The 24,555-nt window shown below is 46.6% G+C and overlaps 1 protein-coding gene and 1 long non-coding RNA gene across 3 annotated transcripts in view; one reads left to right on the forward strand and one right to left on the reverse strand.

Moving 5' to 3' along the window:
• The window catches only part of RUVBL2 (RuvB like AAA ATPase 2), a 38,903-nt gene that overhangs the window by 8,633 nt on the left and 5,715 nt on the right, over window positions 1-24,555 (reverse strand). For both annotated transcript variants that reach the window (XM_089681804.1, XM_089681803.1), the window contains exons 3-13: window positions 22,168-22,223; window positions 19,516-19,657; window positions 16,938-17,067; window positions 15,959-16,025; window positions 14,771-14,877; window positions 14,565-14,658; window positions 14,331-14,454; window positions 12,755-12,849; window positions 8,026-8,144; window positions 7,467-7,586; window positions 31-160 (exon numbers count right to left, since the gene is read on the reverse strand). In XM_089681804.1, the coding sequence (XP_089537930.1) occupies window positions 31-160; window positions 7,467-7,586; window positions 8,026-8,144; window positions 12,755-12,849; window positions 14,331-14,454; window positions 14,565-14,658; window positions 14,771-14,877; window positions 15,959-16,025; window positions 16,938-17,067; window positions 19,516-19,657; window positions 22,168-22,223 (1,184 nt within the window). The remainder of the gene's footprint in view (window positions 1-30; window positions 161-7,466; window positions 7,587-8,025; window positions 8,145-12,754; window positions 12,850-14,330; window positions 14,455-14,564; window positions 14,659-14,770; window positions 14,878-15,958; window positions 16,026-16,937; window positions 17,068-19,515; window positions 19,658-22,167; window positions 22,224-24,555) is intronic.
• Window positions 50-16,792, forward strand: LOC149458719 (uncharacterized). Its single transcript, XR_016313390.1, has 2 exons — window positions 50-234; window positions 16,570-16,792. It is a non-coding gene; the product is annotated as an uncharacterized LOC149458719 (long non-coding RNA).

Raw genomic sequence — 24,555 nt, forward strand, 5'->3', positions numbered from 1 at the left:
ACCTCAGTATCCATTTAGCAGATAACTCACCTTCCTTTTCCTACAGACAAGGCTTGCAGCAGTGATGAGCTGTATGGAGTATCTCAGAGAGGTTTCTAGACCAATCCGTGTCAATACAGTGTAAGCATCTTCACTCATGTCCACATCTTCTTCTTCACATCTAGAACAAGAGCAAGTCTATCAAATAATGATCATGTCCGTCACTGAAGATTAACATTGGGCACCAGAAAACAGGTTTGTGGTAAGAAAAGATGTACTGTTCAAGACTGTGACCCTTCATTCTAGCTCAAATCAGTGAACCTCAACACCATTCTCACACCACTGTACTAAGATATAAGAACATCATGGGATCCCCATTAGCATAGTAAATTCTGTTTATTAAAAACAAAACATAGCACACTTACATCTAAAATTCTGGTCATCAGCACACGGATTATACAAGCTGATGATGTCTACATGTAATCCCTGTGCTGAGGACAAGAGTTTTAGGTGTAAGTGTGCCATGTTTTGTTTTTATTGAAAAAAAAAAAAATGGACTATGCTAATGGGGATCATGCACTGTTGTTCTTATATATTTGAGCTCTCCTGATCTCCCCGGATCAATATCAATAGCTGCAGGATCCCATGTTGCATGACCGCTGACCTTCACTGAATATGAACTTAATTGGCATTCCTGAAGAGATTGTTGAAAGCTAGAACTTGTAATGCAATGGACTGCTTTGTGTATTTTTTTTGTATCTTTATGGGACATCACTGTACTAGGAAGGGTTCCCTTTATATTCATTTGTGGTGCACAAGTTCATATTTGTGTTCTGTCCTGAAGGTTACAGTTTGTGTACACAGGCATTTGTTCAGAAATGCTTTTCTTTTTTAATCCGGTCAATTGGAATACAAAACAGTTTGATGCAGCTTGCTGCATTTGCTCATGTACACAATTCCTACAAAAACACTGGCAATTAGCTGCTTGTGACAGTGCTAAGTCACAGAGGAGACATGCAGGGTCTTATAGATGCAGCATGTCTCAATAAAGAGAACCTGTCACCTAAAAATCACCACCATAGGAGACTTTTTGTCCCTTATGTAATAAAAAAAAATTAAAAGAAATTTTCAATTGCAGAAGAAGTTACACCCAAGCAACCCCCCCCCCATTTATATATGCATGAATGGAAATGTAGGGGCACCCACACGTGAAAACAGAGATTGCGATACACGTTACATATTGCAGCACACGCCAGAGTGGGAGCAATAATTCTAGCACAAGACGTCCTCTGTAACACTAAATTGATGACCTGTATGGGCTTTTGAAGCGTCGCCTATAAAATAATAAGGTACTGAAGTTTGTTGCCATTTCAAAAGGTGCACACAACTTTGAGGTTTGACATACTGGGTATCCATTTACTCAGTGCAACCTCATCTTTTATATTTGACCTAAACTTTGGGTAATTTATTGTATTTGTTTGTACTAAAATTCACTTTATAGTGCTTTTTACTGCAATTTTGCATTTCTTAGACCTTTGCGGCAATATTGTGTGACATAAAAATTGGAACTATTACTACTTTTTTCTTTAGGGTGTCTGCTTTCAGAAAAAACCAAGTTACACTTACGGTAACGTCTTTTCCAGGAGTCTTTCAGGCCAGCACTCTGAGAGACCTCGGCTCCTCCCCATCGGAGGAAACAACTCCACCTACAATAAAAAAGCTCCACTCCCCTCTGACCTCAGTTCTCCAAGCATCCTCCGGTCATCTGGGGAGACACAATGCGAGACAACATAATCATAATAAGCCATCTTCACATAACCAATATCAACAGTGGGTGGGAAACCGGTGCTGGCCTGGAAGACTCCTGGAAAAGACGTTACCGTAAGTGTAACTTGGTTTTTCCCCTACCGTCTTTCAGGCCAGCACTCTGAGAGGATAAGCGAGTACTCACCCTTCGGTCGGGCTAACTGCTTGTAAGACCTTACGACCAAAGTCCTGCTCCTGCACCGAGACCAGGTCCAGTCTGTAATGCTTGGCAAATGTGTCATAGCTGGACCATGTTGCCGCTCTGCAAATCTGCCCTGGGGAAACCCCTGCTAACTCTGCCTGGGTAGCCGCCACAGCTCGGGTGGAATGTGCCTTGATACCCTCCGGGACCTCCAGGCCCTCTGCCTGATACGCTCCTGTAAATCGCCAGCCGCAGCCAGCTGGCCAGCGTCCTTCTAGACGCCTTCTTGCCTCTTCTAGCCCCCTTAAAAAAAACAAAAAGGGATTCGGTGCTTCTGAACTCCCTAGATTTCTCTAGATACTGGAGAACGCACCTTCTGACATCTAAACAATGATACCTCTCCTGATCTACCCCCACCGGGTCAGGAAAAAACGAGGGAAGGACAATGTCCTGTTCCCTCTGGAAACTCCGAGCTACCTTCGGAATGAAGGACGGGTCTGGTCTGAAAACGATCCTGTCTGAAAAAATACGGAGATAAGGTGTTCTGATCGAGAGGGCCTCCATCTCACACACCCTCCTCGCCGTGGTAATCGCCACCAGAAAAGCCGTTTTAATGGTGAGCTCACCTATCGGACAGGACTCCAAGGGCTCGAACGGAGCCCTAGTCATCCCCCCGAGCACCTTGGCCAAATCCCACACCGGAAATGGTCTGGACCTCGGAGGCCTCTGCCTCACCAGAGCTTTGAAAAACCTACTCACCAACGCCTCCCTGGCCAGGGGCGTCTCCAAGAACACACTGAGGGCCGAGACCTGGCCCTTGAGCGTGCTGACAGACAATCCCTTGTCCGCTCCCGCCTGCAGGAATTCCAACACAGAAACCAAACTATGGGTTGCCACTGCTGTCCGGTCACACCAGGCTGTAAAGCAACCCCAGACCCTACCATAAATGGCCTGGGTCTCCTCCTTCCTACTGGCCAGTAATGTCGCCACCACCCTAGGCGAGAACCCCTTCTCTAAGAGGAGCTGCTGCTCAGAAACCAGGCCGTTAACCGCAATCTTCCTACGCTGGGGCAAAGAACCGGCCCCTGTGTTAACAAATCCTCTCTTGGTGGCAGCTCCCAGGGTGGACGAGAGGCCAAACTCTTTAGGGTCGCAAACCACGCCCGCCGCGGCCAGAAGGGAGCTATCAGGATTAACGAGGTCCCCTCTGTCCTGAATTTCCTCAGGACCAGGGGGAGCAAAGGAACCGGGGGAAAGGCGTAACAAAGCCGGTAGTCCCACCTCTGACCTAATGCGTCCACCGCTCTGGACCCGTCCCAGCGGGATAAAGAGAAGAAATTTGGGACCTTGTTGTTCCTTCCGGAGGCAAAAAGGTCCACATCCGGGGATCCCCACCTTCGCACAATCTCCTGAAAGACATCGGGGTTCAAGGCCCATTCCGACTCCCTGAGCCGAGTCCTGCTCAGGAAGTCTGCCTTCTGGTTCAGCTCCCCCTTTAAGTGTATCGCAGACAGGGACGCCAAATTCAGCTCTGCCCAGGACAACAGTGTCGCCGCTAAGGCCCCGAGGGCCTTGCTCCGCGTCCCTCCCTGCCTGTTTATATAAGCCACTGCCGTGGCATTGTCCGTCAGGACACGCACGTGCTGGCCCGTGACCCCCGCCTGGAAGGAGTGCAGAGCCTCCCACACTGCCCTCAATTCCTTCCAATTCGAGGATTTGCCCTTCTGCCCTAAGGACCATTCCCCCTGAGTCACCAAATTTCCCAGGTGGGCTCCCCAGCCCCTGGCGCTGGCATCCGTAGTGACCTCCGCGGAAATCGGAAAGCACCACAACAGCCCCTGAGTTATGCTGGACGATCTCCTCCACCACCATAGAGACCTTTTCACACTGGGGGGCACCAAGACCCTGCGTTCTAGGGAGTGACACTTCCTGTCCCAAACCCTCAGGATCCACAACTGGAGGGGACGCATATGCAGACCTGCCCACTGAACCGCCGGAATGGACGCTGTCAGCAATCCAAGTACCGACATGGCCTGTCTTATGGACATCGACCTGCTCCCCTGCAGTAATCTGACTCCGGCCTCCAACTTGGTGACTTTTTCCAAAGTCAGGCTGGTCTTTTGGTCTACCGAGTCTAGAGTGTAGCCCAAGTAAATCACCTTCTGAGAAGGCACCAGGCAGGACTTCTCCAGATTCAAAATCCACCCCAAGCTTTCCAGATGGTTCCTCACTATAACCAGGTCTTGCCGTAAGTGAGCCTCTGAATCCGCGAAGAGCAGCAAATCGTCCAGATAGGCCACCACTGAAATCCCCCTTAAGCGGATAGAAATCAGTGCCTCCGACAGAACCTTGGTGAATACTCTTGGCGAGGAGGAAAGGCCGAATGGAAGAGCCCTGAACTGTCAGTGTCGAATTCCTTCCTCCCCCCCCACTGCCAACCTGAGGAACCTCTGAGAGACTTCCGCCACGGGCACGTGTAGGTAGGCGTCCTTCAAGTCTATGGATGCCATGAATGCACCTGGTGGGATTAGGGACCTGATTGTAAAAATGGAGTCCATGCGGAACCTCCGGTAACGCACTGACTTGTTCAAGGGTTTCAGGTTCAAAATCAGTCTGAACGCCCCAGACGGCTTTTGAACCACAAACACATGGGAATAAACTCCCTTCCCTCGCTCCGCTACTGGAACCCTGGAGATGACCCCCTGGGACTCTAGAATCTCCAAAGCGCCCACCAGAGCCGCGTCCTTCGTCGGATCCCTTGGACGGGTCGTCACCAGAAAAGTCTCGGGTGGCGGTCTCAGAAATTCTAACCGGTAACCCCTTCGGATAACATCCAAAATGAAGGGGCTGGTGACCACGGCTTCCCACTGTGGGAGGAATGCCGCCAATCTTCCCCCCACAGGAGGAACCAAGTCACCTTGGTTTTTGGGGCTGCTCAGGAGGGCGAAAAATCGCTCCCCCTCTTCCCCTACCTCTCTGTCCAGCCGACCTACCCTGACCAGGCGGTCGCAGGCTCAGCCTCTTTGCCGGGCGGGCCTTCCGTGTCCCCCCCTCCTGCATTTTCCTCTTGAGGGGGAAGGACTTTTTCCTATCAGCTGTCCGGTCCAATAATTCCTCCAACCCCGGGCCGAACAGACAGTCTCCTGTGAGGGGGATGCCGCATAACCTAACTTTTGAAGTGATGTCCCCCTGCCATGTCTTTAGCCACAGCGCCCTTCTGGCTGAATTGGTCAGGGCAGCAGACCTGGCCCCCAATCTCACCGACTCTGCGGAAGCATCCGCAATATACCCCACTCCTTGCAAAAGGGTCTCAAAAGAGGCCAAGATTTTTTCCTTGGGAGAGTCTGCCACAATATGTGTATAAAATTTTGTTTTTTTAGCATTATTATAGCAGAGCGCTTCATCCAATATCTTGATATTTAATTTATGTGTCCCATGGTATAGGGTGTAGATGATAGCAGCTAGCTATATATAAGGAGTCTGTGGAGCGCAGGTGGATATATATTTTTTATTTAGTCTGCCACAATATGGGCCTGTAATTGCGTAAGCCAATACTCTAAGTTCCTGGCTACCACTGTCGTAGCCATGGCCGGCTTCAGGTTGTACAGGGTCGAGTCCCAGGCCTTCCTAAGGAGAGACTCCGCCCTTCTGTCCAATAAGTCTGGTAAGACCCCCATGTCCTCAAACGCTAGGTCAGTTCTCCTGGTCGTTTGGGAAAAGGCCGCGTCTAGCCTGGGGCTCTTGTTCCAGACCGCCTCCGGGTCTTCCGAAAACGGAAACCTCCTTCTCAATGCTTTTGAGAAGAACGGTTTCCTTTCCGGGTCTTGCCACTCCTCCTTAATCGTGTCTACCAAAATGTTATGCACAGGAAACATTCTGTGCTGGTGCTCCTCCAATCCCTGATACATTTGGTCGTGGAGAGATAAGGCCTTAACCTCCTCCTTAATGTCCAGGGTTTCGTATATAGCCCCCAGGAGCTCATCAACCTCCTCTAGGGTCAACTTATACCGGGAGGGGCCCCTCCCTTCCTCCGAGGGACCCTCACCCGCTGATTCCTCCTCAGACTGGGAGTCCCCCACTGGTTCCTCCCCGGTCATAAGGGGTTCCCGACGACTCACCGAAGCCACCTGGGGGGGGGGGGGGGGGAAGTGTAGGTAATGGGAGGGCAAACCTCTCCATGAGGGACTTGAAGGAGTCGAAGGTGGTAGCCAACTCCTTCACTGACCTAGCTAGGTCCCCCTGTTCCGGCTTCTCCTCCCTCACCAACCCCTGTATACATGGGCCACAAAGAACCTTTCGCCAAGATTCTTTTAAAACTTCCTTACAGGAAGGGCATCTCCGCTTGGGCTCCTGGTGCCCAAGTTTAGCTCGGGCCTTGCCCTGAAAGACACAAAAGAAAAGGGGGGAGAAGGGAAGCCCAATCAGTCCGACACTAAACACCCCCCCCCCCCCCGCTTCCCTGCAGAGCAAACAAGGGCCTGAAAAACCGCAGACCCCTTGCCCTACCTTCTGCTAGGGGCCCACAGGTAGGGGAGGCCTCCACTGAGGCACCTTACCTGTGACTGGCTGGTGCTGGCATCTCCTGGTCCCGGTGCCTCCGACATCCCGTACCAGAGGGTGGTCGCCTGGTGCAGGTCTGTCCCCCAGACCGCTGTGCACCGCACCGCCATTTTTGAATTTCGCGCCGCCGTGGTGTGAAGACCGCGACCGGAAGCGGAAGTCGCAGCCCTGGGCGAAGCCCCACCCCTTCCGCCAGAAACCGCCGTCTCCCGACGTCCGGCCCGGCAAAGCCCTCAGACCGCCAGCATGGGAAGGAGCAAAACTCCCCCCGATCCTCCCCAGACCTCACCACGTCCACCCCGACGCCCCCCCTCGCCGGAGGGGGTCGGGGGGCGAAGAGCAGGTAAGTGCCCTGTCCCGTCCCCCGGGATGCACTCTCACTGCTGGCAGCCTGCCCTGGGAGGATATGCAGCCGGACACTCCGGCCTTCACTCCCGGCTGCGTCGGGCCTCACAGCCGGCTATCCGGCCCTCGGCTCCCCTATCGTCTTCCTGCGCCTCCTCGTGTCTCCCCACCGGAGGAAACACCTGAACTGAGGTCAGAGGGGAGTGGAGCTTTTTTATTGTAGGTGGAGGTGTTTCCTCAGATGGGGAGGAGCCGAGGTCTCTCAGAGTGCTGGCCTGAAAGACGGTAGGGGAAATATATGTCTAGGTGGTTTCGTGTAATCAGGCCTAAAATGATTTAAACATGCGTGCAAAAACTGCTCTGGCATTGAAAGGGAAATATTACATATAAGCCATTCTTCTTGTTAGAGGAAACCTTTTGTAAATTCTGGAACTGAAAAAGAATATACTAAATGCTCTTTTACTGGGGGGAAAAAGAAAACAAAAAACACAAAAAAAAACAAAAATCAACCATAACAAGCATCAAAATATCAAATCACATTTATGTAGTAACACTTTATATGGAATATGGGTAAAGTTACACTATAGTAGTAATAGGGTAATTCAGTAACTAAATTCCTCAACGCAAGCCTCACCTGATCTTCAGGATCTGTTTGGTTTCTTTCTCATTGTATGGCGAAGTCGAGATAATGAGTAATCGATCCAGTAAATCAATGGGAATACCATGAGGACTTTGGTAGTTTGTGCCACGAATTCTACAAATGAAATAAAAATGTAAGTACCTATGATACATTATAACATTTTCAGAACTGGGCTAACCATCTGTATATCCTATATTCTGATGTACTTTTATTGTACATTGTACAGCGTTACCATAGAAGACTGCAGGTTATGGCACTCCAATTACAAGGTGAAATATTGTGGGAGAATAGGATTCTGGTCATACTTGTGAGCACTTGAGTCAGAGGGCAGTCTCTAGCTCAGGCCTCCCATCATATTCATCTGTCATAACCACAGCTGTACAAGCTGATGTCAGGTACATCGATATCTTACCTTGTGTTATATCGACTATAAAAAAGGTATTGCTTTTTCTTATAGTTTTTAACTTATTTCACATCAATTCACTGTTGAGGCTAATTTAGAATTTTGTTTGGGTAGACAGGAAAAAACAATAGTACAAAATTTTTATCTTACCTAGTAATACCTCTGTTTGTAGCCATGATGAGAACTGGAGCCATATCACTTTCTAGTGCTCGATTTAGGAAGGAAAAGCATTCGATATCCAACATGTGAACCTCGTCAATGAACAGTACCTAATTGGGTTTAATTGGAAATGTGTGATTTGTGTGAGAAAAGGGTGTGTGAAAACACTTCTAAATAGACTCCTATCTAAGATCAGGTTGATCTTATATGAAATCTGACATCACAGCTCTTGTGGGGAAAAAAAAGGTTTCTAAACTAACTGGGGGAAGGAATTTATTTCTGTGGTTACAATTTAATCACACTTGAATACATGGATCAGCCACCAAAAATTGCTCCGACATTAGTGCATTTTTTATGTTTTTAAATGGACAGCCACTGTACACAAATGATTGGTCTGATCCCCTATTGTTCTGGAAGGACATACCATTATGTCTTACAGGAACTGTGCACTAGTCCTGTGATCACACTAACTGGACAACGCAGAACACAGGTAAAAATGTACAAAGCCAATTAAAGTAGTTCTGTACCTCATGATCACTGTTATCAATCACAGAATGTAAACAAAGGCTGTCATATCTGACTTCCAGGCTGGTGATCAGAAAGCCCTCACCAATCAATGTGAGAAGGAGCAAAGCCTGTTGCCCACCAGTGCAATGCAGCAATGGTGTCAATAATAATAAGATTTACTGTTCTATTGTCATTCTACAGCAGTGGTTCTCAACCTTCCTAATGCCGCAACCCCTTAATAGAGTTCCTCATGTTGTGGTGACCCCCAACCATAAAATTATTGGTGGGGGGGGGGGGGGGTTTGGGGGGAGGACTAGTGCCCCATCGTCGGTGTCGGTGGGGGGTGGGGTGGGGAGGAGGACTAGTGCCCCATCGTCGGTGTCGGTGGGGGGGAGGAATAGTGCCCCATCGTCGGTGTCGGTGGGGGGGGGAGGAATAGTGCCCCATCGTCGGTGTCGGTGGGGGGGGGGAGGAATAGTGCCCCATCGTCGGGGTCGGTGGGGGGGGGGGAGGAATAGTGCCCCATCGTCGGTGTCGGTGGGGGGGGGGAGGAATAGTGCCCCATCGTCGGTGTCGGTGGGGGGGGGGAGGAATAGTGCCCCATCGTCGGTGTCGGTGGGGGGGGGGAGGAATAGTGCCCCATCGTCGGTGTCGGTGGGGGGGGGGGGGGGGGAATAGTGCCCCATCGTCGGTGTCGGTGGGGGGGGGGGGGGGGAGGAATAGTGCCCCATCGTCGGTGTCGGTGGGGGGGGGGAGGAATAGTGCCCCATCGTCGGTGTCGGTGGGGGGGGGGGGGAGGAATAGTGCCCCATCGTCGGTGTCGGTGGGGGGGGGGGGGAAGAATAGTGCCCCATCGTCGGTGTCGGTGGAAGGGGGAGGAATAGTGCCCCATCGTCGGTGTCGGTGGGGGGGGGGAGGAATAGTGCCCCATCGTCGGTGTCGGTGGGGGGGGGAGGAATAGTGCCCCATCGTCGGTGTCGGTGGGGGGGGGAGGAATAGTGCCCCATCGTCGGTGTCGGTGGGGGGGGGGGGGGGGGGGGGGGAGGAATAGTGCCCCATCGTCGGTGTCGGTGGGGGGGGGGGGGGAGGAATAGTGCCCCATCGTCGGTGTCGGTGGGGGGGGGGGAGGAATAGTGCCCCATCGTCGGTGTCGGTGGGGGGGGGGGGAGGAATAGTGCCCCATCGTCGGTGTCGGTGGGGGGGGGGGGGAATAGTGCCCCATCGTCGGTGTCGGTGGGGGGGGGGGGGGGGGGGGGAATAGTGCCCCATCGTCGGTGTCGGTGGGGGGGAGGAATAGTGCCCCATCGTCGGTGTCCGGGGGGGGGGGAAGAATAGTGCCCCATCGTCGGTGTCGGTGGAAGGGGGAGGAATAGTGCCCCATCGTCGGTGTCGGTGGGGGGGGGGAGGAATAGTGCCCCATCGTCGGTGTCGGTGGGGGGGGGAGGAATAGTGCCCCATCGTCGGTGTCGGTGGGGGGGGGAGGAATAGTGCCCCATCGTCGGTGTCGGTGGGGGGGGGGGGGGGAGGAATAGTGCCCCATCGTCGGTGTCGGTGGGGGGGGGGGGGGGAGGAATAGTGCCCCATCGTCGGTGTCGGTGGGGGGGGGAGGAATAGTGCCCCATCGTCGGTGTCGGTGGGGGGGGGGGGGAATAGTGCCCCATCGTCGGTGTCGGTGGGGGGGGGGGGGGGGGGAATAGTGCCCCATCATCGGTGTCGGTGGGGGGGAGGAATAGTGCCCCATCGTCGGTGTCCGGGGGGGAGGGGGGGGGGGGAGGAATAGTGCCCCATCGTCGGTGTCGGTGGGGGGGGGGGGGGGGGGGAGGAATAGTGCCCCATCGTCGGTGTCCGGGGGGGGGGGGGGAGGAATAGTGCCCCATCGTCGGTGTCCGGGGGGGGGGGGGGGGGGAATAGTGCCCCATCGTCGGTCTCAGTGGGGGGAGGAATAGTGCCCCATCGTCGGTGTCAGTGGGGGGAGGAATAGTGCCCCATCGTCGGTGTCAGTGGGGGGAGGAATAGTGCCCCATCGTCTGTGTCAGTGGGGGGAGGAATAGTGCCCCATCGTCGGTGTCAGTGGGGGGAGGAATAGTGCCCCATCGTCGGTGTCAGTGGGGGGAGGAATAGTGCCCCATCGTCGGTGTCAGTGGGGGGAGGAACAGTGCCCCATCGTCGGTGTCGGTGGGGGGGGGGGAGGAATAGTGCCCCATCGTCGGTGTCGGTGGGGGGGGGGGGAGGAATAGTGCCCCATCGTCGGTGTCGGTGGGGGGGGGGGAATAGTGCCCCATCGTCGGTGTCGGTGGGGGGGGGGGGGGGGGGGGGGAATAGTGCCCCATCGTCGGTGTCGGTGGGGGGGAGGAATAGTGCCCCATCGTCGGTGTCCGGGGGGGGGGGAAGAATAGTGCCCCATCGTCGGTGTCGGTGGAAGGGGGAGGAATAGTGCCCCATCGTCGGTGTCGGTGGGGGGGGGGAGGAATAGTGCCCCATCGTCGGTGTCGGTGGGGGGGGGAGGAATAGTGCCCCATCGTCGGTGTCGGTGGGGGGGGGGGGGGGAGGAATAGTGCCCCATCGTCGGTGTCGGTGGGGGGGGGGGGGGAGGAATAGTGCCCCATCGTCGGTGTCGGTGGGGGGGGGAGGAATAGTGCCCCATCGTCGGTGTCGGTGGGGGGGGGGGGGAATAGTGCCCCATCGTCGGTGTCGGTGGGGGGGGGGGGGGGGGAATAGTGCCCCATCATCGGTGTCGGTGGGGGGGAGGAATAGTGCCCCATCGTCGGTGTCCGGGGGGGAGGGGGGGGGGGGAGGAATAGTGCCCCATCGTCGGTGTCGGTGGGGGGGGGGGGGGGGGGAGGAATAGTGCCCCATCGTCGGTGTCCGGGGGGGGGGGGGGAGGAATAGTGCCCCATCGTCGGTGTCCGGGGGGGGGGGGGGGGGGGAATAGTGCCCCATCGTCGGTCTCAGTGGGGGGAGGAATAGTGCCCCATCGTCGGTGTCAGTGGGGGGAGGAATAGTGCCCCATCGTCGGTGTCAGTGGGGGGAGGAATAGTGCCCCATCGTCTGTGTCAGTGGGGGGAGGAATAGTGCCCCATCGTCGGTGTCAGTGGGGGGAGGAATAGTGCCCCATCGTCGGTGTCAGTGGGGGGAGGAATAGTGCCCCATCGTCGGTGTCAGTGGGGGGAGGAACAGTGCCCCATCGTCGGTGTCAGTGGGGGGAGGAACAGTGCCCCATCGTCGGTGTCAGTGGGGGGAGGAACAGTGCCCCATCGTCGGTGTCAGTGGGGGGAGGAACAGTGCCCCATCGTTGGTATTAGTGACACAAATGATGGGGCACTATTCCTCCCACTGACACCAATGATACTTACCTTGCAGACCCCTGCTCCAGCCTGGGCTCGCTCTCTCCCTCTCCCATCTACAGCCTGCATACCTGGCTGCAGCAGCAAAATTTGCACTTACCTGTCAGCTGTCTTCCTTCTCTGGCCACTCTCCTCTTCACTCACTCCGGCAGCTCCTTCGATCTTCTTTGATCTACGCGCGCTGCCGCTCGGCTCCTCCTCTCCAAGCTCCAGCTCCTCGCCGGTGATTGGCCGCCTGTGTGCCTCTCCTGAGCTACAGTTCCGGTGGCCAATCAGCAGCGAGAAGGTGGAGCTGTTGAGTGATCCGGGAGGTGTCTCGGTTCCTAAGACCATCGGAAATATGTGTTTTCCGATGGTCTTAGGCGAAACCTGTGAAATGGTCGTTCGACCCCCAAAGGGGTCGCGACCCACAGGTTGAGAGCCACTGTTCTACAGTGTGTCAGCTCTGTCCTGTCTATGATCCGACTTGTATATTAAACTACTCACTTCCCTTATTCGGCACATTTGTACATCAACTCTCTCTCCATCCTCCACCTGTACATTAACCTGTTCACCTCCTGATCCTGCTTGTGTATGACCTGTACATTTAATGCATTTTGTGCACCATTACCAAGCTCCATGTTTTAACCCCCACAATACCAGCACGTTTCTTCACAAAAAACAAAGAAACATTTTTTTTAAATTTTGGGGTTTCTACTTTACAAAAATGTGTCATTTGGGGTTTTTTGTACTGTCCTAGCATTTTTGTTATATTCTATAACAAACAGTAAACTTAACTAACCTGGCAATACAGGGGATCAAACATGCTGGTGCTGATTTGGTTACTGATGGCATTACACAGGTAATCAGAGCTGGAATGGCTGACTTACCCCTGGGATGATCTCGGCTTTCCCTTCTTCTCGCCATTCTGCAACCTTTGCATTGATTTGCTCCCGGATTTCTGATTTAATCTCACCAGTATCACCTGTACGCCAAGACATTAATTTGGGAATTTATTGAAGTAATTTGCGAGGTACAATGATAAATAGAGTGTGAATAAGTGGTATCCACAGTAATAAATGCCTCCCCTCTGATAGTCCAGAAACAATTGTTTTCGCTACAAGAGCTGTGGCGTCAGATTTCATATAAGTGCAACACACACACACACACACTTCCAATCTAACCCAGTTAGACAAACATGAAAGATGTATGAATCTTGTGCAAAAGTGTTCCCATAAATTCCTATAGGGGGAACATAATGCTTGTGTTACAAGCCTACTAAAAGAACGGCAACAGGATTACATTCTGGGAGAGGTTCTATTATATTTATATGAAACCACAGAGTGGGTGTCTAACAAAGTAAAAGTTACCAGCATGTTTTCTCTGAAATCACCATTAAAGAGACTGATGAAAAAAGCGTGTTAACAGAAATATTTCTTGCTGCCTGGAGCAAACTATCAGAATTCCTTTTTTGTAGTAAGATCTGGACTGCAGAAATGACTTATGTAGGTCTTGTAGGGGAGGAAAAAAAAAACCCAATGAGACTATGCTCCAACAGTATAGGCAGTCTGCAAGGGTTTGCTGCTCTCTGGGTCCCCTCATTTCCCGAGGACAGCCTTTTACCACAGGGGAAATGAAGGCAAATTTTTAACAGGGAAAAAAACCCAAACAAAAACAAACTTGAACCGCCTCCCACCCGCCATATAAGGAAATGACAGGCGCAAGGCGGTTCTCTCGCTCTGGGAGGATGTCATGACATCCTCCCATTCTAACCGCGTGTGTGCGGTTCCGAGGGACACAGCGGATCACCGGTCAACGGAAAGAGCCAAAGATGGCGGCTCGGTCATGTGATCAGCTGTGTCCAATCACAGCTGATCAGATGTAAATAGGGAAATGCTCCTTATGAGCTGTCACACTGACAGCTCGAGAGGAGAGCCAGTAATGGGCGTTCCTCAGAGGGGACATCTACACTGATCATCAGGGCCCTGATGATCAGTGTAGCCCAGCAGTGCCACCTGTCAGTGTCCATCAATGCAAGCTGTCAGTGCCCATCAATGCCACCTGCCAGTGCCCAACAATGCCACCTGCCAGTGCCTCATCAATGCCACATTTCAGTGCCCATCAGTGATGCCTGTCAATGTCCATCACTGCCACCTACCAGTGCCTCCTCATCAGTGCAGCCTCATTAGCGCACATCAGTGAAGGAGAAAAATCACTTATTTACAAAATTTTATAACAAAAATTAAGAAAAACGTTTTACATTTCAAAATTTTTAGCTGTTTTTGGTTTGTTTAGCAAAAAATAAAAGCAGAAAATTGGCATGGGCAGGAAGAGGGTATAAGTGCCCTGTAGGCAAGTGGTTAAAGTATTTCTTGTATTTCCCTATGTAACCTAAAAAGAGAAAAAAAGTTTCTTTACAGTATGCTTTTCATACATGAACCCCCAAATCCATTTTGAGTGACATACCAGAAAACAGAGCAAGGAATCCCTGTGTCCGGCTGTTAATGACATCAATTTCATGTAATGACACAGTGTGAACCACTTCTTTACGTTTCTGAAGTTCCCCATCAGGACACTGTACAAACTTCGTCTATAATATAAAAAGGGGAAACAAAAAAAACAAAAACAAAAAAAAACAAACTGTAACTCGATTGATATTTTCCTAAAAAATATAAGTGCCCAGTGGTACTGTTCTCATACCTGTGATCCCATGGCATCATAATCCCGAGCCCTGGTGAATGCACGGCCCAGTTTTGTGATCTTCCCAGTAGCCTTATCGATGGTTATCACATCCCTAAAACATAATAAAAATTGCGTTATTGCATCATGTTTTGGTAAACAGCGGGTATAACACTAGCCACAAAGTGCCTGTAGTTCTTGTATACTTGAAACATGGTTTAACTTACCCTGCCTGCACCTTTTCTTTTGTCAATGATTCTATCATCTTCGTTCCCAGGTCATAAATAGTCTCCATCTCTGTTGTTTTCAAAGTCAGTTTACCTACTTTGGCTCCCTTAAAAATAGAGAAAATGGAAGTAATATACACAACTAAGAAAACTTTTCATTTTACAGAAGTAAAAAAGTATGTATGCAACACAATTCCACAAATATATGCCAAAATAGAGCTAAAACAATATAGATATATAATGTAAGACACGCAAACCCAATTGAGAGCCGTAATTTACACATTTATAACAAGCAGGTGATCAGAACTGAAATAAAAATGTATTTATGTATTGTGAAACACACTTTCTTCAACTATCTCCCTTCAAGTCACATTCTTCAACTAACTCCCTTCAAGTGTATGTCCACTTTTTTTTGGTAGGGGGGGGGGGGGGGGTTTGATTAATGGGTTCTAATCCTTCTGCATTCTATCCAAAACTAAAAAGTGAAACAAATTTTGGCTAAATATATCAGTACTAGCCACAGATCTGAAACACCAAGCACACTGTTGCATCTTTGCACAATGGCAGGATCAGCCAACCTGAATGATTCTGCTTTTCAGGAGAGGATCAAACTTGCTGGTCCTCTACTTCTGGCAAAATCAGGTGACCAGACACTTTCTGACAGGTAGCCAGTACTGAAGGAAGTCTGGAGTACAATTTTCACCATGAAAATTAAAGAATAGCTGGCCAGCAGTTATTTTTTTTTTTCTTTTTATTTATTCATCCCAACAAGCTAAAGACTTATGATACCATTTAAAATGGAAAAAATAATAGCATAAAAGATTTCATTTCAGAAGATAATCTGTATGCATGTTCTGCAGTAAATGCTGCTAGCAAGTTTCTTTAGATTGCACACTGAGCAGCGCATGCACAAGCCAGTGTACAATGTCGGCATTCTTCGGGTGCTAGGATGAAGTCATTCCTGTGCACATGCGCAGGAATTACATCATTTGCAAGACAGCCAATTAAGTTAGCATAAGACGCTGAATCCCAAGGAAAACAAGGCAAAAATGTCTGCAAACTCCCATTGTTGCCCCTGCAACTGCATCTCTGGATAGGAGGCAACTGCAGAGGACTTTGGGTTTAGATTCACATAAATATTTTTCAATTACCAAGACTACAATACAATTTGAAAGATGATCAACTCACTGTTCCTGTTGCAGGTCTGTCGATCTGAACTTCCACCACCTCCCCTTCAATTATTTCTGTTTCCTCTCTATAAAAAAAGAAAAAGAAAAAAAAAAAAGTGTGGGTTTGTATTAAGTACGGTTTTGTTAACTGCATAAAATGATCCATTTATGGCAAGATATAATTCGAGCCAGTTTTATTTTACATCTTTCCATTTAAATCATGCATGCAAGATTAAATAACTACATTACTCTTCTCTGCAGCACACCAATAGGCTACAGACTAGCTAGTTTTCCCAGAATCCTCTGGTTTCTGCACATGCAGAAAGCTCTATCAGTGTAAAGACTGCTAAAAGGTTGCTTACCAGTCTCTATATAATCTCTCCATACTAGCGCGCCTGTGAGATATTGCTCCCTTACTGTCTCCTCAATGGCGAAGGAGATTTAGCAGCATTCATGACCAAAGAGGGAGCAATTCCATAGAAGTAAGTGGAAGACTCTACTACATGACTGCTACTGGCAATGTGTCACCAACAGCAAAGTCACTGGCGTGATACCATGCAGTTTGACAACATATGCCTTGCTTTTAGAAAGGTACTGAAATTGCAGTGCAATAACATTTTCTATTGACAGGGTCTCCTAAAGTCAAATGTGTTATTGGACACACAGAGCGCAGCTCAAAAGTGAGCCCACACTAATGGATATATCGCAAGCAACTTTCTATGGGGGCATGAGTAAGGAGCGCCAGCGGGGGACCCCAGAAGAGGAGGATCCAGGCTGCTCTGTGCAAAACCATTATGCAGAGCATGGAAGTATGACATGGTTGTAATTTAAAAAAAAATTTCTTTAAAAATCACATATTTCCTAGCAATATGCTGCTTAATTATGTGTAAGTAACGTGCCAAGGACTAAGTATGAAAACAGTGAAATTAGACTGATTTACAATGTAACCAGAACACAAGCAAGTTATAATAAAGGAAGATTGAACATAGCCTACTTACTTTATTCTGACACCAATAGACCTCCGGAAAGCCTGTGTCAAAGCCTCTGTCTTGCTCATTTCCAAAGAAAAGATTTCACTGCCAGCAATGGCTGTAAAAGGTGTATCTGAACCTAAGGCCTGTGCCATACCTGAAAACACAATCAAAGGAAATATGTTTATTGTTTTATACACAGGTAATCACAGGCCCAAGGATATAGAGAGCCAGACTCAGTCAAATATGTCCAGATTGCCAACATTGCCCATTTAAAAGAGTAAATTTAGTAAAAAAAAAAAAAAAAAAAAAAAAAACAGATCATGATAGAAATATTTACAACTATAAGCTTTATTTTGTCATTACAAAGTTTTCATTTGTCCTCTAAACAGATGGCTGACAAAATAGGTGTGTTACTAGACTGCCTATGCAATGTTCAGGAATGCTCAGAGCACAAGGCTGGAACTAGAATTAAAAGGTGACAAGTTCACGTTTGTGTTATTTAAAGCTGAAATACTATGGGCACAAAAAACCTTACATCAAATATATAACTCAATGGCCACAGTGAATATAAATTCACTTTATGTGCAGCAAACACTTTTCCAAATCAAGCAATAGCAGTGACGTCACCACTGTGCTTCATGCAACCTGTGCAGAGAATCAGCAGGTCCACCCACCACAGACAGCCTGAGAAAACTACAAGACCAGTCACTTTGCACAAGGAGAGAGCAGCAGTGACTGGTCTTGATCACAAGAAGCTCCTACACAGTGGCAAAGTTTCACACTGGATTACTTTAAAGATCTGGAAGTAATACACAAAGCACACCAAGATTTAGGAAAGAATATACAAGCCTCTTGGATTCACACATTTGCTTATCCTGGAGTCCAGCTAAAGCAGAGTATTTCCTAAAGTCATGTATGTTGATGAAAGTAGGGAGGTCAGCGGCAGATACACGACATGTTTTGTGGGTTCAAAAGTGCCCCACTTCTTCAGGTACAGTGAAAAAATAGGCACAATTCCAACAGTATCACATATGAATAATAGTAATTAAAAAAAAAACCCACACACCTCAGATGGAGCACTCTGTCATACCAGACTGAGGAAAATAGAGGAAAAGCCGCAGATTTAACCAAGGGGCTTGATACTTAAAGTGGAACTTGGCTGCATCTGAGCACCACAAACCAAAAATGCTATTTAATTCATTTTTAATATTAAAAGCAAACTCCCCCCATCCATCCATGTCTCCATGCTTTACTTTACTGGGAAATCACTTTGAAAAATACCCTCTAGCATGTTTGGCCGTGATCATCTTGGGTAAGGGCAGATGTAACATTTACTTCTTGGAATCCAACTGCCCTTAGCTTAGACAAATAGGAAGGAGGGTGTACTTGGCTGAAAATACCCTCCTCCCACCTGAAGACTCCTGGGATGTATGACATCATTTGCCTAGGCATGGAAACCAGGAAGTAACTGAATATATATATATTATTATTATACAGAATTTATATTGCCATCAGTTTGCTCAGCACTTAACAATATAACAGGATACAATACAGCAACAATACAGTTCAATACAAGAGGGTTATATACACTTATATATATATATATAAAGTGTAAAACAAGTAAATATGATTTCCTATCTATTTACTAATGCTAGCAGCACAAGGATTACAAATAGGCAATGCTGATGGGGAGAGTGAAGTTCCACTTTAAGAGAGCACCAAATAGTCAGGAAGGGTCATGTAAGAATGGCATTCAAACTCTGTCTGCCCAAGCATCTGTTGGGAGTTTTCCTTATTGTTTCACTGCACCTGAAGAAGTGGGGCACCCACAAAATGTACCATACATCTGCCACTGATCTTCCTGCTTTCACCAACATGCAAGACTTTGGAAAATACACTTTGCTTAATGAGAATTACAGTATGTATACATAAGTAAAATGCTGTAGGGTGTGGGCAAGGACATCAAACTGTGTAATAACTATTTTATTTGTTATAAAAATATATTGTCCTGTGATAATGTATGGGCCAAAGGTGGCCAGGATGTTATGCATTTTATGGATCCAATGATTAACTTTTAAATACATTTAAATAAAAGCAGAAGTAATTTTAATGATAGAGGATGTTTCTTTATAGATGAGGGCAACCTAAAAGTCCCATTTATTTTTGGTCTTTTATCTTTTTTTAATAGGAGAGATGTGGGTGCCAAATGGTGCAAATCCAGCAACCTGCTGCACATAGGCCCATAAAAGCACAGTAGTGAGAACTGTACCAAAAGAAGTTATATGTAACTTTCCATCCTTTTTATGGCCAGTTTAAGGTGATAGGGTACCAATGCTCCCAACACCCTAGCTTCTTATTTCCACCATGATGCATATAACTCTTTCAAGATTTAAAGGGCTACAAAATTCATTAATGACACTTTCTGAATACAGAACAGCTTCCAGTACTACAAGGACAGCAACTTCCTCCACAAAAATTGTCTTCAATACTAAAATTGCAGGTGTACTTTTGAAACAAAATGCTGTAAACAGAAATCATCTCATGCAACCCAACAATCAGGTGAAATTTAATTCAGAAAACATTTGATGAATAATTGTAATACCCATAGCAATGGCAGTTTTTCCTGTGCCAGGTTGTCCAGCTATTAACACTGCTCTTCCTGCTATTTTCCCTTCTTTGATCATCTCCAGAATAACACCAGCGGCTCTCCGAGCTGCCAGCTGTCCCACCATGCCTTGTGATACCTGCAGAGACAATGAGCTTCTTATGAACCACATTCTGCTATAGAATAAACATAAAAACTAAGCTAAAATTGTGCACATAGGCTTTTATTTTATCTTTGTTTAATGTGTATTAGTTGTTTAGTTTACTATAGAGAATCTATGTAAATCAATGCTATAAAAAAAATAAATAAAGAGTCCATTCACAACATCCATAACTGTGCAGCCGCTGGTGTGCACGGAGAAGGTGAAGTGCGCACGATTTACCCTTTTCTTTTTTAGTAACTTTATCACAACTGTCACAAAATGAGATTCATTCATCCTTATGATCCTGCAGTGCACTGCGAATTGAATTTATAGGACATAAAGCAAATTGCCTTGTCTATGCATTGAGACTATAGGGTTGATTTACTAAAGGCAACAGACTAAAATTTGTAAGTGCAGTTGCTCTAGAGCTCAGTAAATGAGCAGAAGCTCTGATGACTTCCATCATCCAATCATGTGAGAGCAAACTGCTGTTTTTTTTTCCCTTCGGTGTGATTGGGTATTCTTTGCCAAGCAAAGCTTTACTCCAATTACTACGCTCTGGAGCAACTACACTTGCATATTTGCCTTTAGTAAAAATCAACCCCTATGTTGGGCAAGGCTGCTCAGTGCATATGGTGTGAACGACCCATAAAATGTGGAAGCCACAAATTAGAATTAACCCATCCAAGCATTTCCTTTTGTATGTTTGGCTAGTGCAAATTGTTGTGACTCTACAGTAGACGTTAAATATGGCTCTTTTTGAGAGAAACACAAGACTATATTGCAAATGCTAGTTACCTCTCTGCCTCACTTTAATATTTCCTATCCCTAAACCAAAGCAAGCATACAAGTAAAAAAAACGTACAGTTTGTCATTTCAGATTTCCTGATTTGTGTACTTGCTCCCACTCAATGAAAGCCAGAGGCTCAGGACAGCAGTAAGGCAAACTGCTGCATTTTAGAATGAGTTCAGCAAAGAATTCCACTTAAAGTTTTACTTTGAAGTGAGCTTAAAAGGTTTACCCCACAAATGCTTATACTTAACGATCCCTTTTTCCACAGGGTCGAGATATAATAGGCTCAATGCTTCCAGAATAGCAAAATCTATAGACTATGGTTGTCTCTCATTCAAATAATTTGATGCTCCAATTCTCAGTAAACAGCTTCACTGTGTTAAACATGTAAAAGATGATACATTCCCTTATAACCGCTTCCAAACTGCCCTATAGTAGAACTACTGCTACAGGCTAGCAGGGCTGTGCAAAAATCACATATACATACATATATATATATATATAATTTTGTATTTCCGGGCAGGGGGGTGCACACCGCCATTCTCGGCTCCAGCTGTCGGTCACCAGGTCCCGGCCGGAGATTCCCCGCCGGTACCTGGTGATCGCCGAGGAACACTGACAGAGGAGAGGTTTGTATGTAAACAATACCAATCTCTCCCGTCAGCACCAGCACACTGCTTTGTTTTGCTCTGCATAGCACAGCAATACAAAGCAGCATGCTTACACAGTAAAGCACACACAGACAAAATAGTAAAACAGCATACAGTTAACCCTTTGAGTGCACCAGATGTTAACCCCCTCCTGCCCAGTGGCAGTGCTTTTTATTAGCACTGATCACTGTATTAGTGGCAGTTAGTTACCCCCCCAGTGTCAGAATGCCTGCCGTAGTCCTGCTATAAGTAGCTGATCACCGTCATTACTAGTATTTATATAAAACAAAAAAAAAATATTCCAGGAGATATATATATATATACACATACACACACACACGTGTGTGTGTGTGTGTGTGTGTGTGTATATGTATGTATGTATGTATGTATGTATGTATGTATGTATGTATGTATGTATATATGTATATGTATATATGTATATGTATATGTATATGTGTATATGTATATGTATATATATATATATATACACACACACATATACACATACATATACACATACATATACACACACATATATATATATATATATATATATATATATATATATATATATATATATATACACACACATATATACACACACACACATACATATATACACCCCGCCATTTGTAGAGGCTATAACTTTCACGTAAACCTATAAATTTACACGTATTGGGATTTTTTTATTTTTTTTTGTAGCAAAGACATGTAACAGAAAACATTTTGGCCTAAATTTATGACAAAATTAGAGTTTTATAATTTTTGCACTGGACATGTTTTATAGCAAAAAGTCAAAAATATTTTCAAAATTGTCTTTTTTTTTTTTTGTTTATAACACAAAAAAATAGAAAAACCCGCAAAGGCAATCAAATACCACTGAAAAAGAGCTCCACTTGTATCGCAAAACAACAAAAAAAAGGCCTGGTCAGCAGGGAAAGGGGGGGGGGGGGATGGGGCAAACCCTCTGGAGGGCAAGTGGCTAAAGAACAAGTCTATAATCAGTATCTATTTTAACTGTCATATATAATAAGCCATTTACTAAGCATTTGGTATAGAATTACCGGTCGGGGTTCCAGTGCATCATCCAGTCCAAGACCTCTGATATGAGAATGAGCTCCTAATGAAAGAGAAATGTTTTAGCTCAGATGTAACCTTAAAAAGAACCTGCTACTAAAAAGAAAACCACAAGCGTGCCATTATAAACCCAATTACAAGCTCCTCCAGGAGCCAATATGTACTTTCTTACATGTTAAAATCTATGTGTCCTGGGGTCCCTACAACTGTATTAAATACAAGCCTCATGTTGCAAGGATGAACCTCCAGCTGTCAGAAGTAAGCATTTTCCACATGGGGGATGCACATTCAGGTCCACAATTTAGAACTTCAACGTGAACACAGACAGGCACTGTTGACACTGTAGACTGTAAGCACAGTTAGACAGCTTGTTGCAAACACTTGGCTGAATGCTAGTACATGTTCAACCATAAGGATCAATCTCGTACTTCATACTTGTACTATTTGGATCACACATGCCATGTCCAAAATGCAGAGCAGCTCACAGGCAAGGTTTAACTTCAATGAAAAATACTAGTTACCTTAAACTTTGTGAACATTGCCTTCATTAAAACCACTTACTGAACAGTCATGTACCTGGTATATCACTGGACTGCAAGTGATTACACTGGGATGATGCCTGCAGCTATCACCCTGGAACCATTTTTTAGAGCAGACGGTCAGCTCTCTTGTAATAACTAATGGAGCAGCTAGCTAACTAGCCACTCAATTGCGATTACAAGCAGCGGGAGAGGACGTATCAATCGACCAGCTGGTGCTCCCGCTAGCTGGCCACAGAGCTGAGCAGAGACCGCATCGGCTTTGTTCTACTATGATATAGTAACCCAGAAGCGATGACCTTACATCACTTCCAGTTTACTCAGAAATAAACAATGCCATTTTCAAAAAAGAAAAGCATTTGATCAAACCGATCTTGGTATGATTAAATGCTTTTAAGAGTAGAGGAGGGCATTGCGGTCTTATTGACCCTAGATCTCTCCATAAACAGTAATTGTCAAGTGTTTATTGCTGTCACAAGGGAGGTTTTCATTTTTTGTGATAGTAATAAAAGTGATCAAATTTTTTTTTTAAAGCAGCAGCGTAAAAATGATTTATTATTAATTGCTTCCGCGCAAAGACGAACGCATGTGTAGGTCCCGCACGCACACAAACAGTAATCATCCCACACATCTGAGGTATCAATGTGAATATCAAATCATTGGAAAAAATTCCCGCACCAGACCTTCTCTGTAAATCTTAAGTGGTAACCTGCAAAGACTTTTAAAGCATCGCCTAAGGATAGTAAAATGTATGGTCTGTTGCCATTGCATGGGCGCACACAATTTTAAAGCGTGACATGCTTGGTATCAGTTTACTCCACGTGATATTTTTTATACCTTACCAAAAAATTGGGTTATGTATTGTGTTTTTGCATTAAAATTCAATAAAGTGTTTTCCCCTAAAAAATTGTGTTTGCAATTTTTATGTCACACGGTATTTGCACAGCATTTTTCAAACCCGCCATTTTATTCTCTAGGGCCTCTGCTTTTAAAAAAAATATATATATATAAATAATAATAATATACAATGTTCGGGGGTTCTAAGAAATTTTCTAGCAAAATTTACTGATTCTTACATGTAAACAAAGTCCCAGAAAAGGCTTGGTCTTCAAGGGGTTTAAAACAAGTACTAAAAGTGAATCATTTGCTTGATGTACACTAAATGCAAGCCAGTATATATGGCTGGTAAAAGTGAAAAAAAAAAAGAAAATTATCATCCTACCTCAAGACCAACATGCAAAAGCTATCCATTCCATGTTTACACACCTCTCATTCAAATAATTTGATGCCCCCATCCACAGTAAAAAGCACAGATGGACATATCGCCCCTGTCAAGTATGTTCTGACAGTCAGCACCCACAGCTGTCTGAATACCTGAACAATGACTATTTGATAGTGGGCAGTAACTATTTGGCCATTAACTTGCCACCCAGTTCCTTTAATTTTTCAATTCACTTTTGCTGCACCACAGCTCAAATTTCAGCATGAATTGGCACACATTTAAAGGTTTACTTTATCTTTTGCATGTTACACCTAGGGTGTAACATGATGCAAATGAAACCCCCCTTCTCCACAATAGCATGTGGGGGTTCTTCTACCTGCAGCCACGGTCACCTTTAAAATTGGCATGGCTGTGTGGTGCTCCACCAGTACAGCCGCATCTTTCATTCACCGAGTTCCATAAATGAATAAACTATATGTCAGTCTGACATCAAGGCAGACAGACATGTAGTTCTCAATAAAATACTATGGTAATCAGCCCACTCATTGTCTACTGGCACTCTGAAAGCCTGAGTGTGCAGAGAGCTGGAAGAGCAGTCTACAGGAGCCTGGCAT

The sequence above is a fragment of the Staurois parvus genome, unplaced genomic scaffold, assembly GCF_062004578.1.
Source record: "Staurois parvus isolate SC_StPar_1 unplaced genomic scaffold, SC_StPar_1.0 ptg000279l, whole genome shotgun sequence".
Classification (NCBI taxonomy): Eukaryota; Metazoa; Chordata; class Amphibia; order Anura; family Ranidae; genus Staurois; species Staurois parvus.